This window comes from Oncorhynchus masou, chromosome 15, assembly GCF_036934945.1.
Source record: "Oncorhynchus masou masou isolate Uvic2021 chromosome 15, UVic_Omas_1.1, whole genome shotgun sequence".
Classification (NCBI taxonomy): Eukaryota; Metazoa; Chordata; class Actinopteri; order Salmoniformes; family Salmonidae; genus Oncorhynchus; species Oncorhynchus masou.
The window spans coordinates 71,000,448-71,028,295 of record NC_088226.1 but is presented as its reverse complement, the minus strand read 5'-3'; the positions used below and the strand labels follow the sequence as shown (position 1 = coordinate 71,028,295).

The window sequence follows — 27,848 nt, the reverse complement described above, 5'->3', positions numbered from 1 at the left end:
TGACGGTAGGAATCTGTGCAACTGGGTCCTGGACTTCCTGACGGGTCGCCCCCAGGTGGTGACGGTAGGAATCTGTGCAACTGGGTCCTGGACTTCCTGACGGGTCGCCCCCAGGTGGTGACGGTAGGAATCTGTGCAACTGGGTCCTGGACTTCCTGACGGGTCGCCCCCAGGTGGTGACGGTAGGAATCTGTGCAACTGGGTCCTGGACTTCCTGACGGGTGCCCCCAGGTGGTGACGGTAGGAATCTGTGCAACTGGGTCCTGGGTCCTGGACTTGCAACTGACGGGTCGCCCCCAGGTGGTGACGGTGGGAATCTGTGCAACTGGGTCCTGGACTTCCTGACGTGTCGCCCCCAGGTGGTGACGGTAGGAATCTGTGCAACTGGGTCCTGGACTTCCTGACGGGTCGCCCCAGGTGGTGACGGTAGGAATCTGTGCAACTGGGTCCTGGACTTCCTGACGGGTCGCCCCAGGTGGTGACTGTAGGAATCTGTGCAACTGGGTCCTGGACTTCCTGACGGGACCCCCAGGTGGTGACGGTAGGAATCTGTGCAACTGGGTCCTGGACTTCCTGACGGGTTGCCCCCAGGTGGTGACGGTAGGAATCTGTGCAACTGGGTCCTGGACTTCCTGACGGGTTGCCCCCAGGTGATGACGGTAGGAATCTGTGCAACTGGGTCCTGGACTCCCTGACGGGTCGCCCCCAGGTGGTGACGGTAGGAATCTGTGCAACTGGGTCCTGGACTTCCTGACGGGTCGCCCCCAGGTGGTGACGGTAGGAATTTACACCTCCGCTTCGCAGAACCTCCAACCGGTACTCCATGTTCACCTAGGAGTGCGTGGCCACGCATGTCTCCAAATCAATCATCAAGTTTGCAGACAACACAACAGTGGTAGGCCTGATTACCGACAATGACAAGACAGCCTACAGGGAGGAGGTGAGGGCCCTTGGAGAGTGGTGCCAGGAAACTAACCTCCCTCTCAACGTCAACAAAACAAAGGAGCTAATCGTGGACTTCAGGCGACAGCAGAGGGAGCATGCTCCCATCCACATCCTCCATCCATCTCTCTCATCCCCTCCCTCCCTCCCTCCCTGCCCCTCTCTCATCCCCTCCCTCCCTCCCTGCCCCTCTCTCATCCCCCCTCCCTCCTGCCCTGAAACCTAGTCTCCTGCCAGCACCTGGCTATCCGGAACAATGGGAGAGAGGAGAGATAAGAGCGGAAAGAGGAAGTGTTGAATTAAACACTACCTAGTCACTCTGCTATAGTCTCCCAGGCCTCATACTCTCATTCACCTATTGGTCATGGCTTTCGTCCCAAATGGCACCCTATTCCCTATATAGTTCAAAGGACTCTGCATCAAAAGGAGGACACTATACAGGGAACAAGGTTCCATTTGGTATGCATACTTTGTTTGTGTAATCTGCTATGGTATTATATAGATATCTAGATAAGCTGTATCTAGATAAGCTCCAGCGCCTCTCCTGCTCCTTGTTGCTCCTCCGACACAGTTTTAATGGCTATTAATATCCTCACAGTCTGTGTCTTGTTGTAGATGGAAGCAGGCACTGGGAGAGCTTGTCAGCCCGTTGTTACCTCACCTCAGCCCGTTGTTACCTCAGCCCGTTGTTACCTCAGCCAGTTGTTACCTCACCTCAGCCCGTTGTTACCTCAGCCCGTTGTTACCTCACCTCAGCCCGTTGTTACCCCACCTCAGCCCGTTGTTACCTCAGCCCGTTGTTACCTCAGCCAGTTGTTACCTCACCTCAGCCCGTTGTTACCTCAGCCCGTTGTTACCTCAGCCAGTTGTTACCCCACCTCAGCCCGTTGTTACCTCAGCCCGTTGTTACCTCAGCCAGTTGTTACCTCAGCCCGTTGTTACCTCAGCCAGTTGTTACCTCACCTCAGCCCGTTGTTACCTCAGCCCGTTGTTACCTCAGCCCGTTGTTACCTCAGCCCGTTGTTACCTCAGCCCGTTGTTACCCCACCTCAGCCCGTTGTTACCTCACCTCAGCCCGTTGTTACCTCAGCCCGTTGTTACCTCAGCCCGTTGTTACCTCAGCCAGTTGTTACCCCACCTCAGCCCGTTGTTACCTCAGCCAGTTGTTACCTCACCTCAGCCAGTTGTTACCTCACCTCAGCCCGTTGTTACCCCACCTCAGCCCGTTGTTACCTCAGCCAGTTGTTACCTCACCTCAGCCAGTTGTTACCTCACCTCAGCCCGTTGTTACCTCAGCCCGTTGTTACCTCAGCCCGTTGTTACCTCACCTCAGCCCGTTGTTACCTCAGCCCGTTGTTACCCCACCTCAGCCCGTTGTTACCTCAGCCAGTTGTTACCTCACCTCAGCCAGTTGTTACCCCACCTCAGCCCGTTGTTACCTCAGCCCGTTGTTACCTCAGCCCGTTGTTACCTCACCTCAGCCCGTTGTTACCTCAGCCCGTTGTTACCTCAGCCAGTTGTTACCTCACCTCAGCCAGTTGTTACCTCACCTCAGCCCGTTGTTACCCCACCTCAGCCCGTTGTTACCTCAGCCAGTTGTTACCTCACCTCAGCCAGTTGTTACCCCACCTCAGCCCGTTGTTACCTCACCTCAGCCCGTTGTTACCCCACCTCAGCCCGTTGTTACCTCAGCCCGTTGTTACCTCAGCCAGTTGTTACCTCACCTCAGCCCGTTGTTACCTCACCTCAGCCAGTTGTTACCTCACCTCAGCCCGTTGTTACCTCACCTCAGCCAGTTGTTACCCCACCTCAGCCCGTTGTTACCTCACCTCAGCCCGTTGTTCCCACACCTCAGCCCGTTGTTACCTCACCTCAGCCCGTTGTTACCCCACCTCAGCCCGTTGTTACCTCAGCCCGTTGTTACCCCACCTCAGCCCGTTGTTACCTCACCTCAGCCCGTTGTTACCTCACCTCAGCCAGTTGTTACCTCACCTCAGCCCGTTGTTACCTCACCTCAGCCAGTTGTTACCTCAGCCCGTTGTTACCCCACCTCAGCCCGTTGTTACCTCACCTCAGCCAGTTGTTACCCCACCTCAGCCCGTTGTTACCTCACCTCAGCCAGTTGTTACCTCACCTCAGCCCGTTGTTACCCCACCTCAGCCCGTTGTTACCTCACCTCAGCCCGTTGTTACCTCACCTCAGCCCGTTGTTACCTCACCTCAGCCCGTTGTTACCTCACCTCAGCCCGTTGTTACCCCACCTCAGCCCGTTGTTGCCTCAGCCCGTTGTTACCTCACCTCAGCCCATTGTTACCTCACCTCAGCCCGTTGTTGCCTCAGCCCGATGCAGTACTATTCCCTATATACAGTACTTTTTGACCAGGGCCTGAAAGGGTAGGACCCAATCAGAGCCCTTCTACTTGGTAATACCTATACCATATGGACACCCCGCTGACAGGTAGACTGAGCCAGTACCTGACCAGTCAGTCAAGCACTTAATAGTAGCAGCTAGTAACCAACAAGTGACATCAGATCTACCCTGGGCTCTCAGTTGTAATCAATATAGCACAAGCTAATATAAAGAGATGCTTAGAGGAGAAGGCTACTCAGGTAAACAACGATTTAAAAAAGGAAGGGAAGAGTAGAGTGAAAATAATCCTCTTCTTGTGAAAAAAAAAAAAAAAGTTGGTATTTTTTCCCCCACAAAAATACAAAATGGGGATTTAAAAAGTTACTGGATGAAACTCAAAAGTGCAGTGTGAAGCAGACACCTGTAACATAGACACAGGGAGTCAGGAAGAAGGTGCAGTTAGTAGGTTTAATGAAGAAAACAAACAAACAAAGACCGGTACAAAACAAGAGAAGCGTCTGGATGTCATGGAAACACAAACAATTACAACCTGATGACTGATGGAACAGAGCGCTAGATAAATGGTAAGCAATGAAGTCCAGGTGTGAGTAAAGATGGATGCCAGGCCCGGAGGCTTTTCAAACAGCTCTAAAAAGCTCTTAAAAGGACATTATCATAATTTTCACAATTTCACGGAATATTATTCCAAAATCATAACGTAACAATACTTTATATATATTAAAAGTGAGAATCACATTTTTGACTGAATGGGCCTTTAATATTATCTTTGTCCAGATCTGTTTGTTTTGTCTTGCCAACTCCTATGGTGATTTTGCAGCATTACACAGATCAGGGATCAGGCCATCTAATATCCAGACAGTTTTACACAGTCATCCTTTACTAATGACACCATTATTAATGGTGTCATTAGACGGAGACACATTAGACATTGCATGATTACGGGAACTACTGACTGTCTTGAGGAGGTCTCAAGAACAAGGAACGTCACCGATTTGAAAAAAAAAAGTTCTTATTTAGCTTTTTTTTTTTTTTTTTTTATTATTATTTTTTTTATACACCACTGCTAACAAGAGATAAAGAGTCATTGCTCTACTGTCCTTTTTATATCCTTGTTAGATAAGTAAATGCATTTAAAAGGCTGTTATAAAAAATGCAGATGTCAATTATTTTATCTCAATATCAAATCATTTCTGAGTAACAATTAAATAACTTACTGTGATTTGTTGTCAATAATACAAAAATACAGCTTCTGTCTGACCCTCCCACCAACAACACTCTGACCCACCCACCAACAACACTCTGAGCCACCCCCACCAACACACTCTGAGCCCCCACCAACAACACTCTGACCCACCCACAGCACTGTGACCCACCCCCACCAACAGCACTGTGACCCACCCCCACCAACAGCACTGTGACCCACCCCCACCAACAGCACTCTGACCCACCCCCACCAACAACGCTCTGACCCACCCCCACCAACAGCGCTCTGACCCACCCCCACCAACAGCACTCTGACCCACCCCCACCAACAGCACTCTGACCCACACCAACAGCACTCTGACCCACCCCCACCAACAACACTCTGACCCACCCCACCAACAACACTCTGACCCCAACAAACTCTGACCCACACCCACCAACAGCACTCTGACCCACACCCACCAACAGCACTCTGACCCACCCCACCAACAGCACTCTGACCCACCCCCCCACAGACCCACACCCACCAAACACTCTGACCCACCCCCACCAACAGCAACACTCTGACCCACCCCACCAACAGCAGCAACACTCTGACCCACACCCACCAACACCCACCCCCACCAACAGCAACACTCTGACCCACCCCCACCAACAACACTCTGACCCACCCCCACCAACAACACTCCCCACCAACAACACTCTGACCCACCCCCACCAACAACACTCTGACCCACCCCCCCAACAGCACTCTGAGCCACCCCCACACACTCTGACCCACCAACAGCACTCTGACCCACCCCCACCCAGCAACACCCCCACCAACACTCTGACCCACCAACAGCCCACCCACCCCCACCAACAGCACTCTGACCCACACCCACCAACAGCACTCTGACCCACCCCCACCAACACCCACCCACCCACCAACAGCACTCTGACCCACACCCACCAACAGCACTCTGACCCACACCCACCAACAGCACTCTGACCCACCCACCAACAGCACTCTGACCCACACCCACCAACAACACTCTGACCCACACCCACCAACAGCACTCTGACCCACCCAGCAACAACGCTCTGAGCCACCAACAGCGCTCTGAGCCATTCCCCACAACAACTACAATTTTCAAGTTGTGAAACGGTCGCCCTGGTTCTAGCTCTTAGCCAACTTTGCAGTAGTACTGGTCCCCCATGGGATTCGAACCTACAACCCTGGCGTTGCAAGCACTATGCTCTATCATCTGAACCACACGGAAATCTGAGGAAAATGCTACCGAAATTCTATCAACTCGTCTCCTGTGCTACACTCGCATTGAGGGTCATTGCTACTGCTCCTTCCTGGATAGCTACAAGGCCCTCCCTTCTAAAAAATCAGATCATTCCTCCATTCTACTCCTCGCCCACTTATAGACAGAAACTTAAGACGACAGGGAGGAGGTGAGGGCCCTGGCGGAGTGGTGCCAGGAAAATAGCCTCTCCCTCAACGTCAACAAAACGAAGGAGTTGATCGTGGACCTACAGCAGACTGCAGAGAGAGCACACCCCCATCAACAGGGGCTGCATTGGGGAGTGTCAAAGTCTTTCAAGTTCCTTAGCGTGCACATCGCTGACAACCTAAAAAGTTCTCTACTGAACTGTTGGAGCCAGGAACACAAGCATTTAGTTAGATACTACTGTACAGTTGGAGCTAGGAACACAAGCATTTAGTTAGATATTACTGCACTGCTGGAACTAGGAACACAAGCATTTAGTTAGATACTACTGTACTGTTGGAGCTATGAACACAAGCATTTAGTTAGATACTACTGTACAGTTGGAGCTAGGAACACAAGCATTTAGTTAGATACTACTGTACTGTTGGAGCTAGGAACACAAGCATTTAGTTAGATACTACTGTACTGTTGGAGCTATGAACACAAGCATTTAGTTAGATACTACTGTACTGTTGGAGCTATGAACACAAGCATTTAGTTAGATACTACTGCCCTGTTGGAGCCAGGAACACAAGCATTTAGTTAGATACTACTGTACTGTTGGAGCTAGGAACACAAGCATTTAGTTAGATACTACTGTACTGTTGGAGCTAGGAACACAAGCATTTAGTTAGATATTACTGCACTGTTGGAGCTAGGAACACAAGCATTTAGTTAGATATTACTGTACTGTTGGAGCTAGGAACACAAGCATTTAGTTAGATATTACTGCCCTGTTGGAGCCAGGAACAAAAGCAATTAGTTAGAAATTACTGCACTGTTGGAGCCAGGAACACAAGCATTGTTAGATATTACTGCACTGTTGGAGAAAGGAACACAATGCATTTTGCTGCGATAACATCTGCAAATCTCTGTACCAATAAACTTGGATTTGATTCTGTCAATGTTTAAGTGAGACGTTACGTTACGGTTGTGTAACCAATGTTGATTGTTTTAGATGTCTATATATATATATATATATATATATCATGTATAGAATTTCTAGGCTCGGTTTAGTAAACAAACATGTAATTTCTCTCTCCTCTCAGCCTCTCTTGTTCTCCGGCTGATGTCTTAGATCATGAGTATCCTGGGACCTCCGATAAGGCAGGCCAAGTGAGTGACACACGCACACACACATCCATTTTCCATCTTTTAATAGATGCCCTTTCCCAGACTTCTAGTTAAACACGGTGAGATATACTAGGTTAGTGATTTTATGTCAGACTGGGTGTGGGTCAGGGACTCCTGGAGGACAGAGAAACCTCTGTTTCTGTCTCTGTTGCATGTTTGCTTTCCCTGGGTTCCTGGCTCCAGCTTTCCTCTCTCTTTCCCTCTCTCTCTCCATGTGCCACCCCCTCTCTCTCCCTCTCTCTCTTTCTCTCTCTCTCTCTCTCTCTCGCTATCTCTCTCTCCATGTGCCCCACGCACCCCCTCACTCTCTCCCTCTCTCCCGCTCTCTCTCCATGTGCCCCACCCACCCCCCTCACTCTCTCCCTCTCTCTCTCTCTCTCTCTCTCTACCTCTCTCTCTCCATGTGCCCCACGCCCCCCCTCTCTCTCTCCCCATGTGCCCCATGCCCACCCCCCCTCTCTCTCTCTTACTCTACCCGTGACCCACACCTCCTCTCACTCCCTCTCTACCCGTGACCCACGCCTCCTCTCTCTCTCCTTCCCGCCGCGGCCCATGCCTCCACTCTCTCTTTTTCTCTCTCTCTCCCTCTCTCTCTCTCTCTGCCCTCTCTCTCTCTCTCTCTCTCTGTCTCTCTCTCTCTCTCTCTCTCTCTCTCTCTCTCTCTCTCTCTCTCATCTCTCTGCTCTCTCTCTCTCTCTGTCTCTTGCTCTCCTCTCTCTCTCTCTCTCTCTCTCTCTCTCTGTCTCTTGCTCTCCTTCTCTCTCCTTGTTCTCCATGCCTCTTCTCTCTCTCTGTCTCTCTCTCTCTCTCTCTCTCTCTCTCTCTCTCTCTCTCTCTCTCTCTCTGTCTCTTGCTCTCCTTCTCTCTCCCTGTTCTCTGTCTCTTCTCTCTCCTGTCTCTCTCTCTCTCTCTCTCTCTCTCTCTCTCTCTCTCTCGCGCTCTCTCTCTCTCTCTCTTGCTCTCCTTCTCTCTCCCTGTTCTCCATGCCTCTTCTCTCTCTCTGTCTCTCTCTCTCTCTCTCTCTCTCACCTCTCTCTCTCTCTCTCTCTCTCTCTCTTCTCTCCTCTCTCTCTCCCTGTTCTCCATGCCTCTTTCTCCTTCTCTCCCTGTTCTCCATGCCTCTGTCTCTCTCTCTGTCTCTCTCTCTCTCACCTCTCTGCTCTCTCTCTCTCTCTCTCTCTCTCTCTCTCTCTGTCTCTTGCTCTCCTTCTCTCTCCCTGTTCTCCATGCCTCTTCTCTCTCTCTCTGGGCCATATGCTCAGAATCTCAGCACTAATCTCTTCCAGTCCTGTCTGGAAACTCTTACTCACTGTCGCCCAGTGTGAGTGTGTAGTGCGACTGACTCGTGATCGATAGTGTTTGTAGTACACTGGTGACATTTTGGATGAGTTTGAGAAAAAAAATAGGAGAAGCGATGAAGGGCAGACTACGTAACCCTGGTAACCCCTCCTCCTCCTCTTCCTCCTGCTCTTCCTCTCTCTGCAGTGGGGTGGCCAGATCTGACAGCAAGATTAGCGCCAAGGCTCTATATGGTAAGATATGGATGTGTGTGTGTGTGTGTGAGAGACACACGGACACAGGGGGAACGGGTTTACTACTGACTGTATGTTAATATGTGACCGACCGGCTCAAATTTGTCTTATGTAGCAACATTTGAAATTTGTTTTTATTTCTTATTACATTGGATAAAAGTAGAGACTCAGAGCTATATAATGGTTTATCATACACTGCATTTGAGCAACAATGGGAAAGTAATTCTGCTTTGAATGTTGATCAACGTTTTTTAAACCAATATTTTTGACACACCTACTGGAGAGCTCTACTTTGTCTCCACCCATTCAGCATCGTTCACACCCTCTTCAGCCTTAGCCCCGCCCATCTCCAAGGGTTGACACCCTCTTCCGCCTTAGCCCCGCCCATCTCTTTAAGGGTTCACACCCTCTTAAGCCTTAGCCCCGCCCATCTCTTTAAGGGTTCACACCCTCTTAAGCCTTAGCCCCGCCCATCTCTTTAAGGGTTCACACCCTCTTAAGCCTTAGCCCCGCCCATCTCTTTAAGTGTTGACACCCTCTTAAGCCTTAGCCCCGCCCATCTCTTTAAAGGTTCACACCCTCTTAAGCCTTAACCCCGCCCATCTCTTTAAGGGTCGATCTGAATGTACTTACAACAGCAGTCAAGCTAGCTTGCTAGCTACTTCCAGACATCTAAGTGAGAGAGAAAAGCTCACTGAACATGACTTTTCTTAGCAGAGCTGGTTAGGCTGTTTTCCTGTTATCCAGAGAGTTGGTGACTGTAACTGTGCTGCCAGATTGTCCGTTTCGTTTTCAGACCGGATGCTCTGGCTGATGAGTTTACTGAGGTTTACTGACAACGGCCATATTCCACGGAGGTTAAGCGAATTCATCAGTTATTCTGCACACTCAGATGAGAGTGCTCTGAAATCGGAGTAGATGACCAGACTGAATTTACGAAAGCACCCGAAGTGTCTGTTTTTTTTCTGTGTTTTTGTGACAAGGACACATGGTAACGTGTTTACTACTGTGTGTGTGTGTGTGTGTGAGAGAGAGAGACAATGTGAACTGGAATGTTATATAATGTAAGTGTTTTCATATACTCGCTCCTCAGCGTTATCTACCTGTAGCCTCTTAGTAGTATTCTGTTATCAGTCATTATACACACATCACATACCTGGTCATACGGGACCATCATTAAAATACCTGGTTAGATATTGGTTTAAAATACATCCCAGATATCCCCTTTAGGGATTGGTTTAAAATACATCCCAGATATCCCCTTTAGGGATTGGTTTAAAATACATCCCAGATATCCCCTTTAGGGATTGGTTTAAAATACATCCCAGATATCCCCTTTAGGGATTGGTTTAAAATACATCCCAGATATCCCCTTTAGGGATTGTCGAGTATTTATTGGACTATTGTCCTGTTTTAATACCTTTTTAAACTTTTTTTTTTTCTTTTAACCTTTATTTTACTAGGCAAGTCAGTTAAGAACAAATTCTTATTTTCAATGACGGCCTGGGAACAGTGGATTAACTGCCTGTTCAGGGGCAGAACGACAGATTTTGTACCTTGTCAGCTCGGGGATTCGAACTTGCAACCTTTCGGTTACTAGTCCAACGCTCTAACCACTAGGCTACCCTGCCGCCCCTTGAACTTTAAAGATCTATCCAGCATAGTAATTGATTCAAATCATAGCAATGGTCCATTTGACTGACAGGAAGCCCTGCTTGTCAGGGGGAGTGAGCAGAGTCGAGGAGATCTGGGTTCAAATACTACTCGAAATCTTTTAAAATGCTTGTATCGTTTAATGTAGCCTGGAGTGTCAGGCGTGTTCCGAGATCTGTACCAGGCAGTGGTGTAAAGTATTTCAGTAATAATACTTGAAAGTACTACTGAAGTCTTTTTTTCGGGGTGGGGGGGTATTTGTACTTTAATTTTTCACCATTGGTACCAGGCAAGTTTAATAAGCACCGATAGAGTACTTGAAATTATTTAAAATAATATTTAAACCCAAGTCTGGTGAGCAGAGCGGTGTTATGGTATGACCCAGTCCCTGCTCATGCTGCTCTCTGTTAGTGCATAGCATTCTGATTGATATGGTAGATCGGCGTTGGTCCTGGGATCCCAGAATGCATTCTGATTGATATGGTAGATCAGCGTTGGTCCTGGGATCCCAGAATGCATTCTGATTGATATGGTAGATCGGCGTTGGTCCTGGGATCCCAGAATGCATTCTGATTGATATGGTAGATCAGCGTTGGTCCTGGGATCCCAGAATGCATTCTGATTGATATGGTAGATCAGCGTTGGTCCTGGGATCCCAGAATGCATTCTGATTGATATGGTAGATCAGCGTTGGTCCTGGGATCCCAGAATGCATTCTGATTGATATGGTAGATCAGCGTTGGTCCTGGGGATCCCAGAATGCATTCTGATTGACATGGTAGATCAGCATTGGTCCTGGGGATCTGTGGGTGGTGTGGCTGTGGGGTGGTGCTGTGAAGGGGTCCGTCCGTCCGTTATATACACAATTCTAAATGCATTGTCAAAACGTGCTCCTCCACCTGGTTGAGGAGAGGGGTTTAAAAGGTGTGGGCTACTATGAACTGCACGCATTTGTGTGGAGGCTTGTGTGTGTTTGTGTGTGTGTGTGTTTGCATGTATCCGTGTGTGTGTGTGTGTGTGTGTGTGTGTGTGTGTGTGTGTGTGTGTGTGTGTGTGTGTGTGTGTGTGTGTGTGTGTCTAAATATACACATACTGTTACCTTAGCAGGCAGGGTTCATGGTCTGGTCCGGTCCAGTCTGGGTGTGCCTGTTATTAGACTGTGGTTGGAACAGGGTGTGGAGTCACATTCATGTCTGGCAGCCATGTTGGATAAAAGAGCCATTGATGAGGAATGAGAGGGACAGTGTGTGTGTGTTTTGTGTATGTTTTGTGTGTGTGTGTTTTGTGTATGTCTTTTTTCTCCCTTGTGTGCATGCGTGTGATACGCCCTTGTGTGTGTGTGTGTGTGTGTGTGTGTGTCCTTGTCCGTCTGTCTCGACCCCACCCATTCCCTTCCCAACCTGCCTTTGTTTTGAGCTCACTGGTCCCCCTCCTGCATCACCTTCCAACCAGACCTGGGTTCAAATACTATTTGAAATCTTTTCAAAAACGTTGATCTTATGCTTTAGCCTGCCTGGAGTATCAGGTGGGCGGGGTTTGCACTTTTGTAACTATTTCATTAGTTCCATTGCACCTGGCAAGCTCAATCAAGCCCCGCTCACGTATTTTAAATGATTTCAAATAGAGATTGAACCCACGGTCTGCTTCCAACCTTTCCAGCCTGTCTGCCATTGAACAGCCCAGCAGCCCTGGACCCCAGAAGAACAACCTGAACACCATTCAGTGTTTCCTTGTTGGTATACTGGTATAAGTTCCGTTGGTTTAAGTTCCAATATTCATGTTTTTTTTCTCTCCCAACTGTGGACAGAATCACTTAAAAATCATCTGTGATGTTGATGCCCTAAAAAAAAAAAAACGGATATTAAAGACGTGACAGAATTTGTTAAATTTCAAGACATCTTGTGCTACTGTTTGTCACGGTCTTATGTTGCTACGGAATTCACTGATGGTGTTCTAAGGAACTGTTGATGAAGAACAGAGGAAGACCTTTCACTGATGGTGTTCTAAGGAACTGTTGATGAAGAACAGAGGAAGACCTTTCACTGATGGTGTTCTAAGGAACTGTTGATGAAGAACAGAGGAAGACCTTTCACTGATGTTGTTCTACGGTTGATGAAGAACAGAGGAAGACCTTTCACTGATGGTGTTCTACGGTTGATGAAGAACAGAGGAAGACCTTTCACTGATGGTGTTCTAAGGAACTGTTGATGAAGAACAGAGGAAGACCTTTCACTGATGGTGTTCTAAGGAACTGTTGATGAAGAACAGAGGAAGACCTTTCACTGATGGTGTTCTACTGTTGATGAAGAACAGAGGAAGACCTTTCACTGATGGTGTTCTAAGGAACTGTTGATGAAGAACAGAGGAAGACCTTTCACTGATGGTGTTCTACGGTTGATGAAGAACAGAGGAAGACCTTTCACTGATGTTGTTCTAAGGAACTGTTGATGAAGAACAGAGGAAGACCTTTCAGTGGAACCCTGTGGTGGTATAGAGTGAGGCTATTTTCTAACGGTTCTTTGGCTCGTTGGATGGTGAGTGAGATCGCGTAGCAGATGGTAACTGTTAGAGACACCTTCTCTCTGTAGGGTGGCCAGCAGGGTGGCCAGCAGGGTGACCAGCAGGGTGGCCAGCAGGGTGGCCAACAGGATGGCCAGGGACAATACTGTATGCATGTGTGATATTCAGAGAGACTTGGTTTGTAAAATCTCTAAGGTAGAGACAAAGCTGTTTAATGGACCTATCAGGTAGAGACAAAGCTGTTTAATGGACCTATCAGGTAGAGACAAAGCTGTTTAATGGACCTATCAGGTAGAGACAAAGCTGTTTAATGGACCTATCAGGTAGAGACAAAGCTGTATATTGAATGTATAGGATATGCCTCTTCATAGAGTAGGCTTGTTGAATCTACAGTATAGTGTGTTATTGATAATCGCTGTTTGTCCAATACATAGGATGTCTTGTTTTCGCCATAGGGTAGACGTGAATCTACAGTATAGTGTTTTGTCTTCACCATAGGGTAGACATGAATCTACAGTATGGTGTCTTGTCTTCGCCGTAAGGTAGACATGAATCTACAGTATAGTGTTTTGTCTTCACCATAGGGTAGACATGAATCTACAGTATAGTGTCTTGTCTTCGCCATAGGGTAGACATGAATCTACAGTATAGTGTTTTGTCTTCGCCATAGGGTAGACATGAATCTACAGTATAGTGTCTTGTCTTCGCCATAGGGTAGACATGAATCTACAGTATAGTGTCTTGTCTTCGCCATAGGGTAGACATGAATCTACAGTATGGTGTTTTGTCTTCGCCATAGGGTAGACATGAATCTACAGTACGGTGTTTTGTCTTCGCCATAGGGTAGACATGAATCTACAGTATGGTGTCTTGTCTTCGCCATAGGGTAGACATGAATCTACAGTATGGTGTTTTGTCTTCGCCATAGGGTAGACATGAATCTACAGTATGGTGTTTTGTCTTCGCCATAGGGTAGACATGAATCTACAGTATGGTGTTTTGTCTTCGCCGTAAGGTAGACATGAATCTACAGTATGGTGTTTTGTCTTCGCCATAGGGTAGACATGAATCTACAGTATGGTGTTTTGTCTTCGCCATAGGGTAGACATGAATCTACAGTATGGTGTTTTGTCTTTGCCATAGGGTAGACATGAATCTACAGTATGGTGTTTTGTCTTCGCCATAGGGTAGACATGAATCTACAGTATGGTGTTTTGTCTTCGCCATAGGGTAGACATGAATCTACAGTATGGTGTTTTGTCTTCGCCATAGGGTAGACATGAATCTACAGTATGGTGTTTTGTCTTCGCCATAGGGTAGACATGAATCTACAGTATGGTGTTTTGTCTTCGCTGTAGGGTAGACGTGAATCTACAGTATGGTGTTTTGTCTTCGCCGTAGGGTAGACATGAATCTACAGTACGGTGTTTTGTCTTCGCCATAGGGTAGACATGAAGAGGAAGTCCTCTCTCGCCATCATCCATCTCCTGTCATTGTCACTTTCCTCTCACATGCAAAAAAAAAAACCCTTCTCTCCCAATCATTGTTGTGATGTAGAGCGGTAGACAAGCTCTATGCAAAACCATCCATCAGGGAGGGAGGAAGAAGTGAGGGATAGAGGGGTGTATAAGGGGTAGAGAGAGAGAGGGCAGAGCTACACTCGGACCTACCTGCCTGGGGATTCGGACAACACACAGACGACAACACACAGACGACCTGAAGTATCTCCACTTTAACGTTTTTTAACAGAGTAGAGCATGTCATCACCAGGTAACATGGTTAACTGTAATGTAGACTATAGCTACCTGGGCTAAGGTGTGTCTGCAGGCAGAAATCTGCTGCTAACTTTCTCTTCCTGCTCTTGTCTTACAATCTCCTCTCTTTCTTTCTCTCCTCTCTCTCTTTCTCTCTTCTCTCTCTCACTCCTCTCCTCTTCTCTCCTCTCTCCTCTTTCTCTCCTCTCGCCTCTTTCCTCTCTCCTGTCTCCTCTCTTTCTCTCTCTTCTCTCTTTCTCTCTCTTCTCTCAACCCTTTCCTGTCTCCTGTCTCCTCTCTCTCCTCTTCTCTCCTCTCTTTCTCTCTCTTCTCTCACCTCTTTCCTGTCTCCTGTCTCCTCTCTCTCCTCTCTTTCCCTCTCTTTCTCTCTCTCCTCCCTCCTCTCTCTTTCTCCTCTCCTATTTCTCCCTCTCCTCTCCTCTCCTCTTTCTCCCTCTTCTCTCCTCTCCTCTTTCTTTCTCTCTGTCTCTCTCTCTGTCTCTCTCTTTCCTTTCCTCTTTCTTCCTTTCCTCTTTCTCTCTCCTTTCCTTTCCTCTTTCTCCCTCTCCTCTCTCTCTCCTTTCCTTTCCTCTTTCTCCCTCTCCTCTCTCCTTTCCTTTCCTCTTTCTCTCTCTTTCCTTTCCTCTTTCTCTCTCTCTTTCCTTTCCTCTTTCTACCTCTCCTCTCTCTCCCCCTCCTCTCTCTCTTTCCTTTCCTTTCTCCCTCTCCTCTCTCTGCCCCTCCTCTCTCTCTTTCCTTTCCTCTTTCTCCCTCACCTCTCTCTCCTTTCCTCTTTCTCCCTCTCCTCTCTCTCTCTTTCCTTTCCTCTTTCTTCCTCTCCCTCTCCTCTCGTGTCTCTTCTATCTGAATGTATTTTCATATTTGTAGCTGTCTGTTGTTTCAGTTGTTCACATTCCTTTCTATATGTTGTTTTCTAGGATCATCCCCCTGTTGTTTACTAGGATCAGCCCCCTCCCCCTGTTGTTTACTAGGATCAGCCCCCTCCCCCTGTTGTTTACTAGGATCAGCCCCCTCCCCCTGTTGTTTACTAGGATCAGCCCCCTCCCCCTGTTGTTTACTAGGATCAGCCCCCTCCCCCTGTTGTTTACTAGGATCAGCCCCCTCCCCCTGTTGTTTACTAGGATCAGCCCCCTCCCCTGTTGTTTACTAGGATCAGCCCCCTCCCCCTGCTGTTTACTAGGATCAGGCACCTCCCCTGTTGTTTACTTGGATCAGCCCCCTCCCTCTGTTGTTTACTAGGATCAGTCCCCTCCCCTGTTGTTTACTAGGATCAGTCCCCTCCCCTGTTGTTTACTAGGATCAGCCCCCTCCCTCTGTTGTTTACTAGGATCAGCCCCCTCCCCTGTTGTTTACTAGGATCAGCCCCCTCCCTCTGTACTAGGATCAGCCCCCCTCCCCTGTTGTTTACTAGGATCAGCCCCCTCCCCTGTTGTTTACTAGGATCAGCCCCCTCCCCCTGTTGTTTACTAGGATCAGCCCCTCCCCTGTTGTTTACTAGGATCAGCCCCTCCCCCTGTTGTTTACTAGGATCAGCCCCCTCCCCCCCTAGGATCAGCCCCTCCCCCCTGTTGTTTACTAGGATCAGCCCCTCCCCTGTTGTTTACTAGGATCAGCCCCTCCCCCTGTTGTTTACTAGGATCAGCCCCCTCCCCCTGTTGTTTACTAGGATCAGCCCCCTCCCCCTGTTGTTTACTAGGATCAGCCCCCTCCCCCTGTTGTTTACTAGGATCAGCCCCCCCCCCTGTTGTTTACTAGGATCAGACCCCTCCCCCTGTTGTTTACTAGGATCAGCCCCCTCCCCTGTTGTTTACTAGGATCAGCCCCCTCCCCCTGTTGTTTACTAGGATCAGCCCCCTCCCCCTGTTGTTTACTAGGATCAGCCCCCTCCCCCTGTTGTTTACTAGGATCAGCCCCCTCCCCCTGTTGTTTACTAGGATCAGCCCCCTCCCCCTGTTGTTTACTAGGATCAGCCCCTCCCCTGTTGTTTACTAGGATCAGCCCCCTCCCCTGTTGTTTACTAGGATCAGCCTCCCCCCTGTTGTTTACTAGGATCAGCCCCCCTCCCCTGTTGTTTACTAGGATCAGTCCCCTCCCCCTGTTGTTTACTAGGATCAGCCCCCCCCCTGTTGTTTACTAGGATCAGCCCCCTCCCCCTGTTGTTTACTAGGATCAGCCCCCTCCCCTGTTGTTTACTAGGATCAGCCCCTCCCTCTGTTGTTTACTAGGATCAGCCCCCTCCCCCTGTTGTTTACTAGGATCAGCCCCCTCCCCCTGTTGTTTACTAGGATCAGCCCCTCCCCCTGTTGTTTACTAGGATCAGCCCCTCCCCTGTTGTTTACTAGGATCAGCCCCTCCCCCTGTTGTTTACTAGGATCAGCCCCTCCCCCCTGTTGTTTACTAGGATCAGCCCCTCCCCCTGTTGTTTACTAGGATCAGCCCCTCCCCCTGTTGTTTACTAGGATCAGCCCCTCCCCCTGTTGTTTACTAGGATCAGCCCCCTCCCCCTGTTGTTTACTAGGATCAGCCCCCTCCCCCTGTTGTTTACTAGGATCAGCCCCCTCCCCCTGTTGTTTACTAGGATCAGCCCCTCCCCCTGTTGTTTACTAGGATCTGTCCCCTCCCCCTGTTTACTAGGATCAGCCCCCTCCCCCTGTTGTTTACTAGGATCAGCCCCCTCCCCCTGTTGTTTACTAGGATCAGCCCCCTCCCCCTGTTGTTTACTAGGATCAGCCCCCTCCCCCTGTTGTTTACTAGGATCAGCCCCCTCCCCCTGTTGTTTACTAGGATCAGCCCCCTCCCCCTGTTGTTTACTAGGATCAGCCCCCTCCCCCCTGCTGTTTACTAGGATCAGGCACCTCCCTCTGTTGTTTACTAGGATCAGCCCCCTCCCCCTGTTGTTTACTAGGATCAGCCCCCTCCCTCTGTTGTTTACTAGGATCAGCCCCCTCCCCCTGTTGTTTACTAGGATCAGCCCCCTCCCCCCCTGTTGTTTACTAGGATCAGCCCCTCCCCCTGTTGTTTACTAGGATCAGCCCCTCCCCCTGTTGTTTACTAGGATCAGCCCCCTCCCCTGTTGTTTACTAGGATCAGCCCCTCCCCCTGTTGTTTACTAGGATCAGCCCCTCCCCCTGTTGTTTACTAGGATCAGCCCCCTCCCCCCTGTTGTTTACTAGGATCAGCCCCCTCCCCCCTGTTGTTTACTAGGATCAGCCCCCTCCCTCTGTTGTTTACTAGGATCAGCCCCCTCCCCCTGTTGTTTACTAGGATCAGCCCCTCCCCCTGTTGTTTACTAGGATCAGCCCCTCCCCTGTTGTTTACTAGGATCTGTCCCCTCCCCCTGTTTTACTAGGATCAGCCCCCTCCCCCTGTTGTTTACTAGGATCAGTCCCCTCCCCTGTTGTTTACTAGGATCAGCCCCCTCCCCTGTTGTTTACTAGGATCAGTCCCCTCCCCCTGTTGTTTACTAGGATCAGCCCCCTCCCCCTGTTGTTTACTAGGATCAGTCCCCTCCCCTGTTGTTTACTAGGATCAGCCCCTCCCCCTGTTGTTTTCTAGGATCAGCCCCCTCCCCCTGTTGTTTACTAGGATCAGCCCCCTCCCCACCTGTTGTTTACTAGGATCAGCCCCCTCCCACCTGTTGTTTACTAGGATCAGCCCAATCCCACCTGTTGTTTACCATGGATCAGTCCCCTCCCACCTGTTGTTTACCATGGATCAGTCCCCTCCCCCCTGTTGTTTACTAGGATCAGCCCCCTCCCCCTGTTGTTTACTAGGATCAGCCCCTCCCCCCCTGTTGTTTACTAGGATCAGACCCCTCCCCCTGTTGTTTACTAGGATCTGTCCCCTCCCCCTGTTTTACTAGGATCAGCCCTTCCCCCCTGTTGTTTACTAGGATCAGCCCCTCCCCCCCTGTTGTTTACTAGGATCAGCCCCCTCCCCCTGTTGTTTACTAGGATCAGCCCCCTCCCCCTGTTGTTTACTAGGATCAGCCCCTCCCCCTGTTATTTACTAGGATCAGCCCCCTCCCCCTGTTATTTACTAGGATCAGCCCCCTCCCCCTGTTGTTTACTAGGATCAGCCCCTCCCCCTGTTGTTTACTAGGATCAGGCCCCTCCCCCTGTTGTTTACTAGGATCAGGCCCCTCCCCCTGTTGTTTACTAGGATCAGCCCCTCCCCCCTGTTGTTTACCAGGATCATCCCCCTCCCCCTGTTGTTTACTAGGATCAGCCCCCTCCCCCTGTTGTTTACTAGGATCAGCCCCCTCCCCCTGTTGTTTACTAGGATCAGGCCCCTCCCCTGTTGTTTACTAGGATCAGGCCCCTCCCCCTGTTGTTTACTAGGATCAGCCCCCCCCCCTTGTTGTTTACTAGGATCAGGCCCCTCCCCTGTTGTTTACTAGGATCAGGCCCCTCCCCTGTTGTTTACTAGGATCAGCCCCTCCCCCCGTTGTTTACTAGGATCAGCCCCCCTCCCCCTGTTGTTTACTTGGATCAGGCCCCTCCCCCTGTTGTTTACTAGGATCAGCCCCCTCCCCCTGTTGTTTACTAGGATCAGCCCCCTCCCCCTGTTGTTTACTAGGATCAGCCCCCACCCCTTGTTGTTTACTAGGATCAGCCCCCTCCCCCTGTTGTTTACTTGGATCAGTCCCCTCCCCCCTGTTGTTTACTAGGATCAGTCCCCTCCCTCTGTTGTTTACTAGGATCAGCCCCTCCCTCCTGTTGTTTACTAGGATCAGCCCCTCCCCCTGTTGTTTACTAGGATCAGCCCCCTCCCCAATGTTGTTTACTAGGATCAGCCCCCTCCCCCTGTTGTTTACTAGGATCAGCCCCCACCCCTTGTTGTTTACTAGGATCAGCCCCCTCCCCCTGTTGTTTACTTGGATCAGTCCCCTCCCCCTGTTGTTTACTAGGATCAGTCCCCTCCCTCTGTTGTTTACTAGGATCAGCCCCCTCCCCCTGTTGTTTACTAGGATCAGCCCCCTCCCCCCTGTTGTTTACTAGGATCAGCCCCCTCCCCCTGTTGTTTACTAGGATCCGCCCCCTCCCCTGTTGTTTACTAGGATCAGCCCCCTCCCCCTGTTGTTTACTAGGATCAGCCCCCTCCCCCTGTTGTTTACTAGGATCAGCCCCCCCCCTGTTGTTTACTAGGATCAGCCCCCTCCCCCTGTTGTTTACTAGGATCAGTCCCCTCCCCCTGTTGTTTACTAGGATCACCCCCCCTTTCCCTGTTGTTTACTAGGATCAGCCCCCTCCCCCCTGTTGTTTAGTAGGATCAGCCCCTCCCCCCCTGTTGTTTACTAGGATCATCCCCCTCCCCCTTTTGTTTACTAGGATCAGCCCCCTCCCCCTGTTGTTTACTAGGATCAGCCCCCTCCCCCTGTTGTTTACTAGGATCAGCCCCTCCCCCCTGTTGTTTACTAGGATCAGCCCCCTCCCCCCTGTTGTTTACTAGGATCAGCCCCCTCCCCCTTTTGTTTACTAGGATCAGCCCCCTCCCCCCTGTTGTTTACTAGGATCAGCCCCCTCCCCCCTGTTGTTTACTAGGATCAGCCCCCTCCCCTGTTGTTTACTAGGATCAGCCCCCTCCCCTTTTGTTTACTAGGATCAGTCCCCTCCCCCTGTTGTTTACTAGGATCAGCCCCCTCCCCCTGTTGTTTACTAGGATCAGCCCCTCCCCCTGTTGTTTACTAGGATCAGCCCCCTCCCCCCTGTTGTTTACTAGGATCAGCCCCCACCACCTGTTGTTTAATAGGATAAGCCCCCTTCCCCTGTTGTTTACTAGGATCAGCCCCCCCCCCCTGTTGTTTACTAGGATCAGTCCCCTCCCTCTGTTGTTTACTAGGATCAGCCCCCTCCCCCTTTTGTTTACTAGGATCAGTCCCCTCCCCCTGTTGTTTACTAGGATCAGCCCCCTCCCCCCTGTTGTTTACTAGGATCAGCCCCCTCCCCTGTTGTTTACTAGGATCAGCCCCCTCCCCCTGTTGTTTACTAGGATCAGCCCCTCCCCCTGTTGTTTACTAGGATCAGCCCCTCCCCCTTTTGTTTACTAGGATCAGTCCCCTCCCCCTGTTGTTTACTAGGATCAGCCCCCTCCCCCTGTTGTTTACTAGGATCAGCCCCTCCCCCCTGTTGTTTACTAGGATCAGTCCCCTCCCCTGTTGTTTACTAGGATCAGCCCCTCCCCCCTCCCCCCTGTTGTTTACTAGGATCAGCCCCTCCCCTGTTGTTTACTAGGATCAGCCCCCTCCCCCTTTGTTTACTAGGATCAGCCCCCTCCCCCTGTTGTTTACTAGGATCAGCCCCCTCCCCCTGTTGTTTACTAGGATCAGCCCCCTCCCCCTGTTGTTTACTAGGATCAGCCCCCCCCCCTGTTGTTTACTAGGATCAGCCCCCTCCCCCTGTTGTTTACTAGGATCAGCCCCCCTGTTGTTTACTAGGATCAGCCCCCTCCCCCTGTTGTTTACTAGGATCAGTCCCCTCCCCCTGTTGTTTACTAGGATCAGCCCCCTTTCCCTGTTGTTTACTAGGATCAGCCCCTCCCCCTGTTGTTTAGTAGGATCAGCCCCCTCCCCCTGTTGTTTACTAGGATCATCCCCTCCCCCTTTTGTTTACTAGGATCAGCCCCCTCCCCCTGTTGTTGTTTACTAGGATCAGCCCCCTCCCCCTGTTGTTTACTAGGATCAGCCCCCTCCCCCTGCTGTTTACTAGGATCAGTCCCCTCCCCCTGTTGTTTACTAGGATCAGCCCCCTCCCCCTGTTGTTTACTAGGATCAGTCCCCTCCCCCTGTTGTTTACTAGGATCAGTCCCCTCCCCCTGTTGTTTACTAGGATCAGCCCCCTCCCCCTGTTGTTTACTAGGATCAGCCCCCTCCCCCTGTTGTTTACTAGGATCAGTCCCCTCCCCCTGTTGTTTACTAGGATCAGCCCCCTCCCCCTGTTGTTTACTAGGATCAGTCCCCTCCCCCCCTGTTGTTTACTAGGATCAGCCCCCTCCCCCCTGTTGTTTACTAGGATCAGCCCCCTCCCCCTGTTGTTTACTAGGATCAGCCCCCTCCCCCTTTTGTTAACTAGGATCAGCCCCCTCCCCCTGTTGTTTACTAGGATCAGCCCCCTCCCCCTGTTGTTTACTAGGATCAGCCCCTCCCCCTGTTGTTTACTAGGATCAGCCCCCTCCCCCTTTTGTTTACTAGGATCAGCCCCCTCCCCCTGTTGTTTACTAGGATCAGCCCCTCCCCCTGTTGTTTACTAGGATCAGCCCCCTCCCCTTTTGTTTACTAGGATCAGTCCCCTCCCCCTGTTGTTTACTAGGATCAGTCCCCTCCCCCTGTTGTTTACTAGGATCAGTCCCCTCCCCCTGTTGTTTACTAGGATCAGCCCCCTCCCCCTTTTGTTTACTAGGATCAGCCCCTCCCCCTGTTGTTTACTAGGATCAGCCCCCTCCCCTTTTGTTTACTAGGATCAGTCCCCTCCCCTGTTGTTTACTAGGATCAGCCCCCTCCCCCTGTTGTTTACTAGGATCAGCCCCTCCCCCTGTTGTTTACTAGGATCAGCCCCCCTCCCCTGTTGTTTACTAGGATCAGCCCCCTCCCCCTTTTGTTTACTAGGATCAGTCCCCTCCCCCTTTTGTTTACTAGGATCAGCCCCCTCCCCCCTGTTGTTTACTAGGATCAGCCCCCACCACCTGTTGTTTACTAGGATAAACCCCCTTCCCCTGTTGTTTACTAGGATCAGCCCCCACCCCTTGTTGTTTACTAGGATCAGCCCCCACCCCCTGTTGTTTACTAGGATCAGTCCCCTCCCCCTGTTGTTTACTAGGATCAGTCCCCTCCCTCCTGTTGTTTACTAGGATCAGCCCCCTTCCCCTGTTGTTTACTAGGATCAGCCCCCCCCCCCCTGTTGTTTACTAGGATCAGTCCCCTCCCTCTGTTGTTTACTAGGATCAGCCCCCTCCCCCTTTTGTTTACTAGGATCAGTCCCCTCCCCCTGTTGTTTACTAGGATCAGCCCCTCCCCCCCTGTTGTTTACTAGGATCAGCCCCCTCCCCCCTGTTGTTTACTAGGATCAGCCCCCTCCCCCTGTTGTTTACTAGGATCAGCCCCTCCCCCTGTTGTTTACTAGGATCAGCCCCCTCCCCCTTTTGTTTACTAGGATCAGTCCCCTCCCCTGTTGTTTACTAGGATCAGCCCCCTCCCCCTGTTGTTTACTAGGATCAGCCCCCTCCCCCTGTTGTTTACTAGGATCAGCCCCCTCCCCCCTGTTGTTTACTAGGATCAGCCCCCCCCCTGTTGTTTACTAGGATCAGCCCCCTCCCCCCTGTTGTTTACTAGGATCAGCCCCTCCCCCTGTTGTTTACTAGGATCAGTCCCCTCCCCCTTGTTGTTTACTAGGATCAGCCCCTCCCCCTGTTGTTTACTAGGATCAGCCCCTCCCCCTGTTGTTTACTAGGATCAGCCCCCTCCCCTGTTGTTTACTAGGATCAGCCCCCTCCCCCTGTTGTTTACTAGGATCAGCCCCCTCCCCCTGTTGTTTACTAGGATCAGCCCCCACCACCTGTTGTTTACTAGGATAAGCCCCCTTCCCCTGTTGTTTACTAGGATCAGCCCCCACCCCTTGTTGTTTACTAGGATCAGCCCCCACCCCCTGTTGTTTACTAGGATCAGCCCACTCCCCCTGTTGTTTACTAGGATCAGTCCCCTCCCCCTGTTGTTTACTAGGATCAGCCCCCTCCCCCTGTTGTTTACTAGGATCAGCCCCCTCCCCCTGTTGTTTACTAGGATCAGCCCCTCCCCCTGTTGTTTACTAGGATCAGCCCCCTCCCCCTGTTGTTTACTAGGATCAGCCCCCACCACCTGTTGTTTACTAGGATAAGCCCCCTTCCCCTGTTGTTTACTAGGATCAGCCCCCACCCCTTGTTGTTTACTAGGATCAGCCCCCACCCCCTGTTGTTTACTAGGATCAGCCCACTCCCCCTGTTGTTTACTAGGATCAGTCCCCCCTGTTGTTTACTAGGATCAGTCCCCTCCCTCTGTTGTTTACTAGGATCAGCCCCCTCCCTCCTGTTGTTTACTAGGATCAGCCCCCTCCCCCTGTTGTTTACTAGGATCAGTCCCCTCCCCCTGTTGTTTACTAGGATCAGTCCCCTCCCCCTGTTGTTTACTAGGATCACCCCCCTTTCCCTGTTGTTTACTAGGATCAGCCCCCTCCCCCTTTTGTTTACTGGGATCAGCCCCTCCCCTGTTATTTACTGGGATCAGCCCCCTCCCTCCTGTTGTTTACTAGGATCAGCCCCCTCCCCCTGTTGTTTACTAGGATCAGTCCCCTCCCCCTGTTGTTTACTAGGATCACCCCCCCTTTCCCTGTTGTTTACTAGGATCAGCCCCCTCCCCCCTGTTGTTTACTAGGATCAGTCCCCTCCCCCCCTGTTGTTTACTAGGATCAGTCCCCTCCCCCCTGTTGTTTACTAGGATCAGCCCCCTCCCCCCCTGTTGTTTACTAGGATCAGCCCCCTCCCCCTGTTGTTTACTAGGATCAGCCCCCTCCCCCTGTTGTTTACTAGGATCAGCCCCCTCCCCTTTTGTTAACTAGGATCAGCCCCCTCCCCCTGTTGTTTACTAGGATCAGCCCCCCTCCCCCTGTTGTTTACTAGGATCAGCCCCTCCCCTGTTGTTTACTAGGATCAGCCCCCTCCCCCTTTTGTTTACTAGGATCAGCCCCCTCCCCCTGTTGTTTACTAGGATCAGCCCCTCCCCCTGTTGTTTACTAGGATCAGCCCCCTCCCCCTTTTGTTTACTAGGATCAGTCCCCTCCCCCTGTTGTTTACTAGGATCAGTCCCCTCCCCCTGTTGTTTACTAGGATCAGCCCCTCCCCCTGTTGTTTACTAGGATCAGCCCCCTCCCCCTGTTGTTTACTAGGATCAGCCCCCTCCCCCTTTTGTTTACTAGGATCAGCCCCTCCCCCTGTTGTTTACTAGGATCAGCCCCCTCCCCTTTTGTTTACTAGGATCAGTCCCCTCCCCCTGTTGTTTACTAGGATCAGCCCCCTCCCCCTGTTGTTTACTAGGATCAGCCCCCTCCCCCTGTTGTTTACTAGGATCAGCCCCTCCCCCTGTTGTTTACTAGGATCAGCCCCCTCCCCCTTTTGTTTACTAGGATCAGTCCCCTCCCCTTTTGTTTACTAGGATCAGCCCCCTCCCCCTGTTGTTTACTAGGATCAGCCCCCACCACCTGTTGTTTACTAGGATAAGCCCCCTTCCCCTGTTGTTTACTAGGATCAGCCCCCACCCCTTGTTGTTTACTAGGATCAGCCCCCACCCCCTGTTGTTTACTAGGATCAGTCCCCTCCCCTGTTGTTTACTAGGATCAGTCCCCTCCCTCCTGTTGTTTACTAGGATCAGCCCCCTCCCCCTGTTGTTTACTAGGATCAGTCCCCTCCCCCTGTTGTTTACTAGGATCACCCCCCCTTTCCCTGTTGTTTACTAGGATCAGCCCCCTCCCCACCTGTTGTTTACTAGGATCAGCCCCCTTCCCCTGTTGTTTACTAGGATCAGTCCCCCCTGTTGTTTACTAGGATCAGCCCCTCCCCCCTGTTGTTTACTAGGATCAGCCCTTCCCCCTGTTGTTTACTAGGATCAGCCCCCACCCCCTTTTGTTTACTAGGATCAGCCCCCTCCCCCTGTTATTTACTAGGATCAGGCCCCTCCCCCTGTTGTTTACTTGGATCAGCCCCCTCCCCCTGTTGTTTACTAGGATCACCCCCATGACAGTGACACCATGACAGTGACACCATGACAGTGACACCATGACAGTGACACCATGACAGTGACACAGTGACACCATGACAGTGACACCATGACAGTGACACCCTGACAGTGACACCCTGACAGTGACAGTGACACCCTGACAGTGACAGTGACACCATGACAGTGACACCCTGACAGTGACACCCTGACAGTGACAGTGACACCCTGACAGTGACACCATGACAGTGACACCATGACAGTGACACAGTGACACCATGACAGTGACACCATGACAGTGACACCATGACAGTGACACCATGACAGTGACACCATGACAGTGACACAGTGACACCATGACAGTGACACCATGACAGTGACACCATGACAGTGACACCCTGACAGTGACACCATGACAGTGACACCCTGACAGTGACACCCTGACAGTGACACCCTGACAGTGACACCCTGACAGTGACACCATGACAGTGACACAGTGACAGTGACACAGTGACACCATGACAGTGACACCATGACAGTGACACCATGACAGTGTCACCATGACACCATGACAGTGACACCATGACAGTGACACCATGACAGTGACACCATGACAGTGACACCATGACAGTGACACCATGACAGGGACACCATGACAGTGACACCATGACAGTGACACAGTGACACCATGACAGGGACACCATGACAGTGACACCATGACAGTGACACAGTGACACCATGACAGTGACACAGTGACAGTGACACCATGACAGTGACACAGTGACACCATGACAGTGACACCATGACAGTGACACCATGACAGTGACACAGTGACACCATGACAGTGACACCATGACAGTGACACCATGACAGTGACACAGTGACACCATGACAGTGACACCATGACAGTGACACCATGACAGTGACACAGTGACACCATGACAGTGACACCATGACAGTGACACCATGACAGTGACACCCTGACAGTGACACCCTGACAGTGACACTCTGACAGTGACACCATGACAGTGACACCATGACAGTGACACAGTGACACCATGACAGTGACACAGTGACACAGTGACACCATGACAGTGACACCATGACAGTGACACCATGACAGTGACACCCTGACAGTGACACCATGACAGTGACACCCTGACAGTGACAGTGACACCATGACAGTGACACCCTGACAGTGACACCCTGACAGTGACACCATGACAGTGACACCCTGACAGTGACACCCTGACAGTGACACCCTGACAGTGACACCCTGACAGTGACACCATGACAGTGACACAGTGACAGTGACACAGTGACACCATGACAGTGACACAGTGACACCATGACAGTGACACCATGACAGTGACACCATGACAGTGTCACCATGACACCATGACAGTGACACCATGACAGTGACACCATGACAGTGACACCATGACAGTGACACCATGACAGTGACACCATGACAGGGACACCATGACAGTGACACCATGACAGTGACACAGTGACACCATGACAGTGACACAGTGACAGTGACACCATGACAGTGACACAGTGACACCATGACAGTGACACCATGACAGTGACACCATGACAGTGACACAGTGACACCATGACAGTGACACCATGACAGTGACACCATGACAGTGACACAGTGACACCATGACAGTGACACCATGACAGTGACACCATGACAGTGACACCATGACAGTGACACCCTGACAGTGACACCCTGACAGTGACACCCTGACAGTGACACTCTGACAGTGACACCATGACAGTGACACAGTGACACCATGACAGTGACACAGTGACACAGTGACACCATGACAGTGACACCATGACAGTGACACCATGACAGTGACACCATGACAGTGACACCATGACAGTGACACCATGACAGTGACACCCTGACAGTGACACCCTGACAGTGACACCATGACAGTGACACCCTGACAGTGACAGTGACACCATGACAGTGACACCATGACAGTGACACCCTGACAGTGACACCCTGACAGTGACACCATGACAGTGACACCCTGACAGTGACAGTGACACCATGACAGTGACACCCTGACAGTGACACCATGACAGTGACACCATGAGAGATAGCAGGAAGATATTATCTCCGAGACAATAGGTTACTGTTTGATTACACTCACTTGGCATTGGGTGATGATAGGGCTGTGGAGGGGAGGGGCGGGGTATAGGTGGAGGGGCGGGGTATAGGTGGAGGGGCGGGGTATAGGTGGAGGGGCGGGGTATAGGTGGAGGGGCGGGGTATAGGTGGAGGGGCGGGGTATAGGTGGAGGGGCGGGGTATAGGTGGAGGGGCGGGGTATAGCAATTGGTCTGTGTTTTTGTTTATCAATTGTCTTCCTGCCTTGGTATTGGCTTTGAGATTAAATAGGATATGATGTCATGCTCCTATTGCACAGAAATACTGTAGCCTACCCATACCATCATAGGCTACGGGTCTATTTACTTTGGAGATATGG

The 27,848-nt window shown here is 50.8% G+C and overlaps 2 protein-coding genes across 2 annotated transcripts in view; both read left to right on the top strand.

The window, feature by feature from the left end:
- eps8l2 (EPS8 signaling adaptor L2) overlaps positions 1-27,848 on the top strand; it is a 110,264-nt gene that overhangs the window by 32,551 nt on the left and 49,865 nt on the right. The window contains exons 2-3 of the mRNA XM_064990327.1: positions 7,043-7,109; positions 8,613-8,659. Of these exons, the coding sequence (XP_064846399.1) occupies positions 7,075-7,109; positions 8,613-8,659 (82 nt within the window). The 5' untranslated portion in view covers positions 7,043-7,074. The remainder of the gene's footprint in view (positions 1-7,042; positions 7,110-8,612; positions 8,660-27,848) is intronic.
- Positions 1,558-5,413, top strand: LOC135556924 (mucin-2-like). The gene is made up of 2 exons (XM_064990328.1): positions 1,558-3,290; positions 4,984-5,413. The coding sequence occupies exons 1-2, from the start codon at positions 1,558-1,560 to the stop codon at positions 5,411-5,413; spliced, it is 2,163 nt and encodes a 720-aa protein (XP_064846400.1).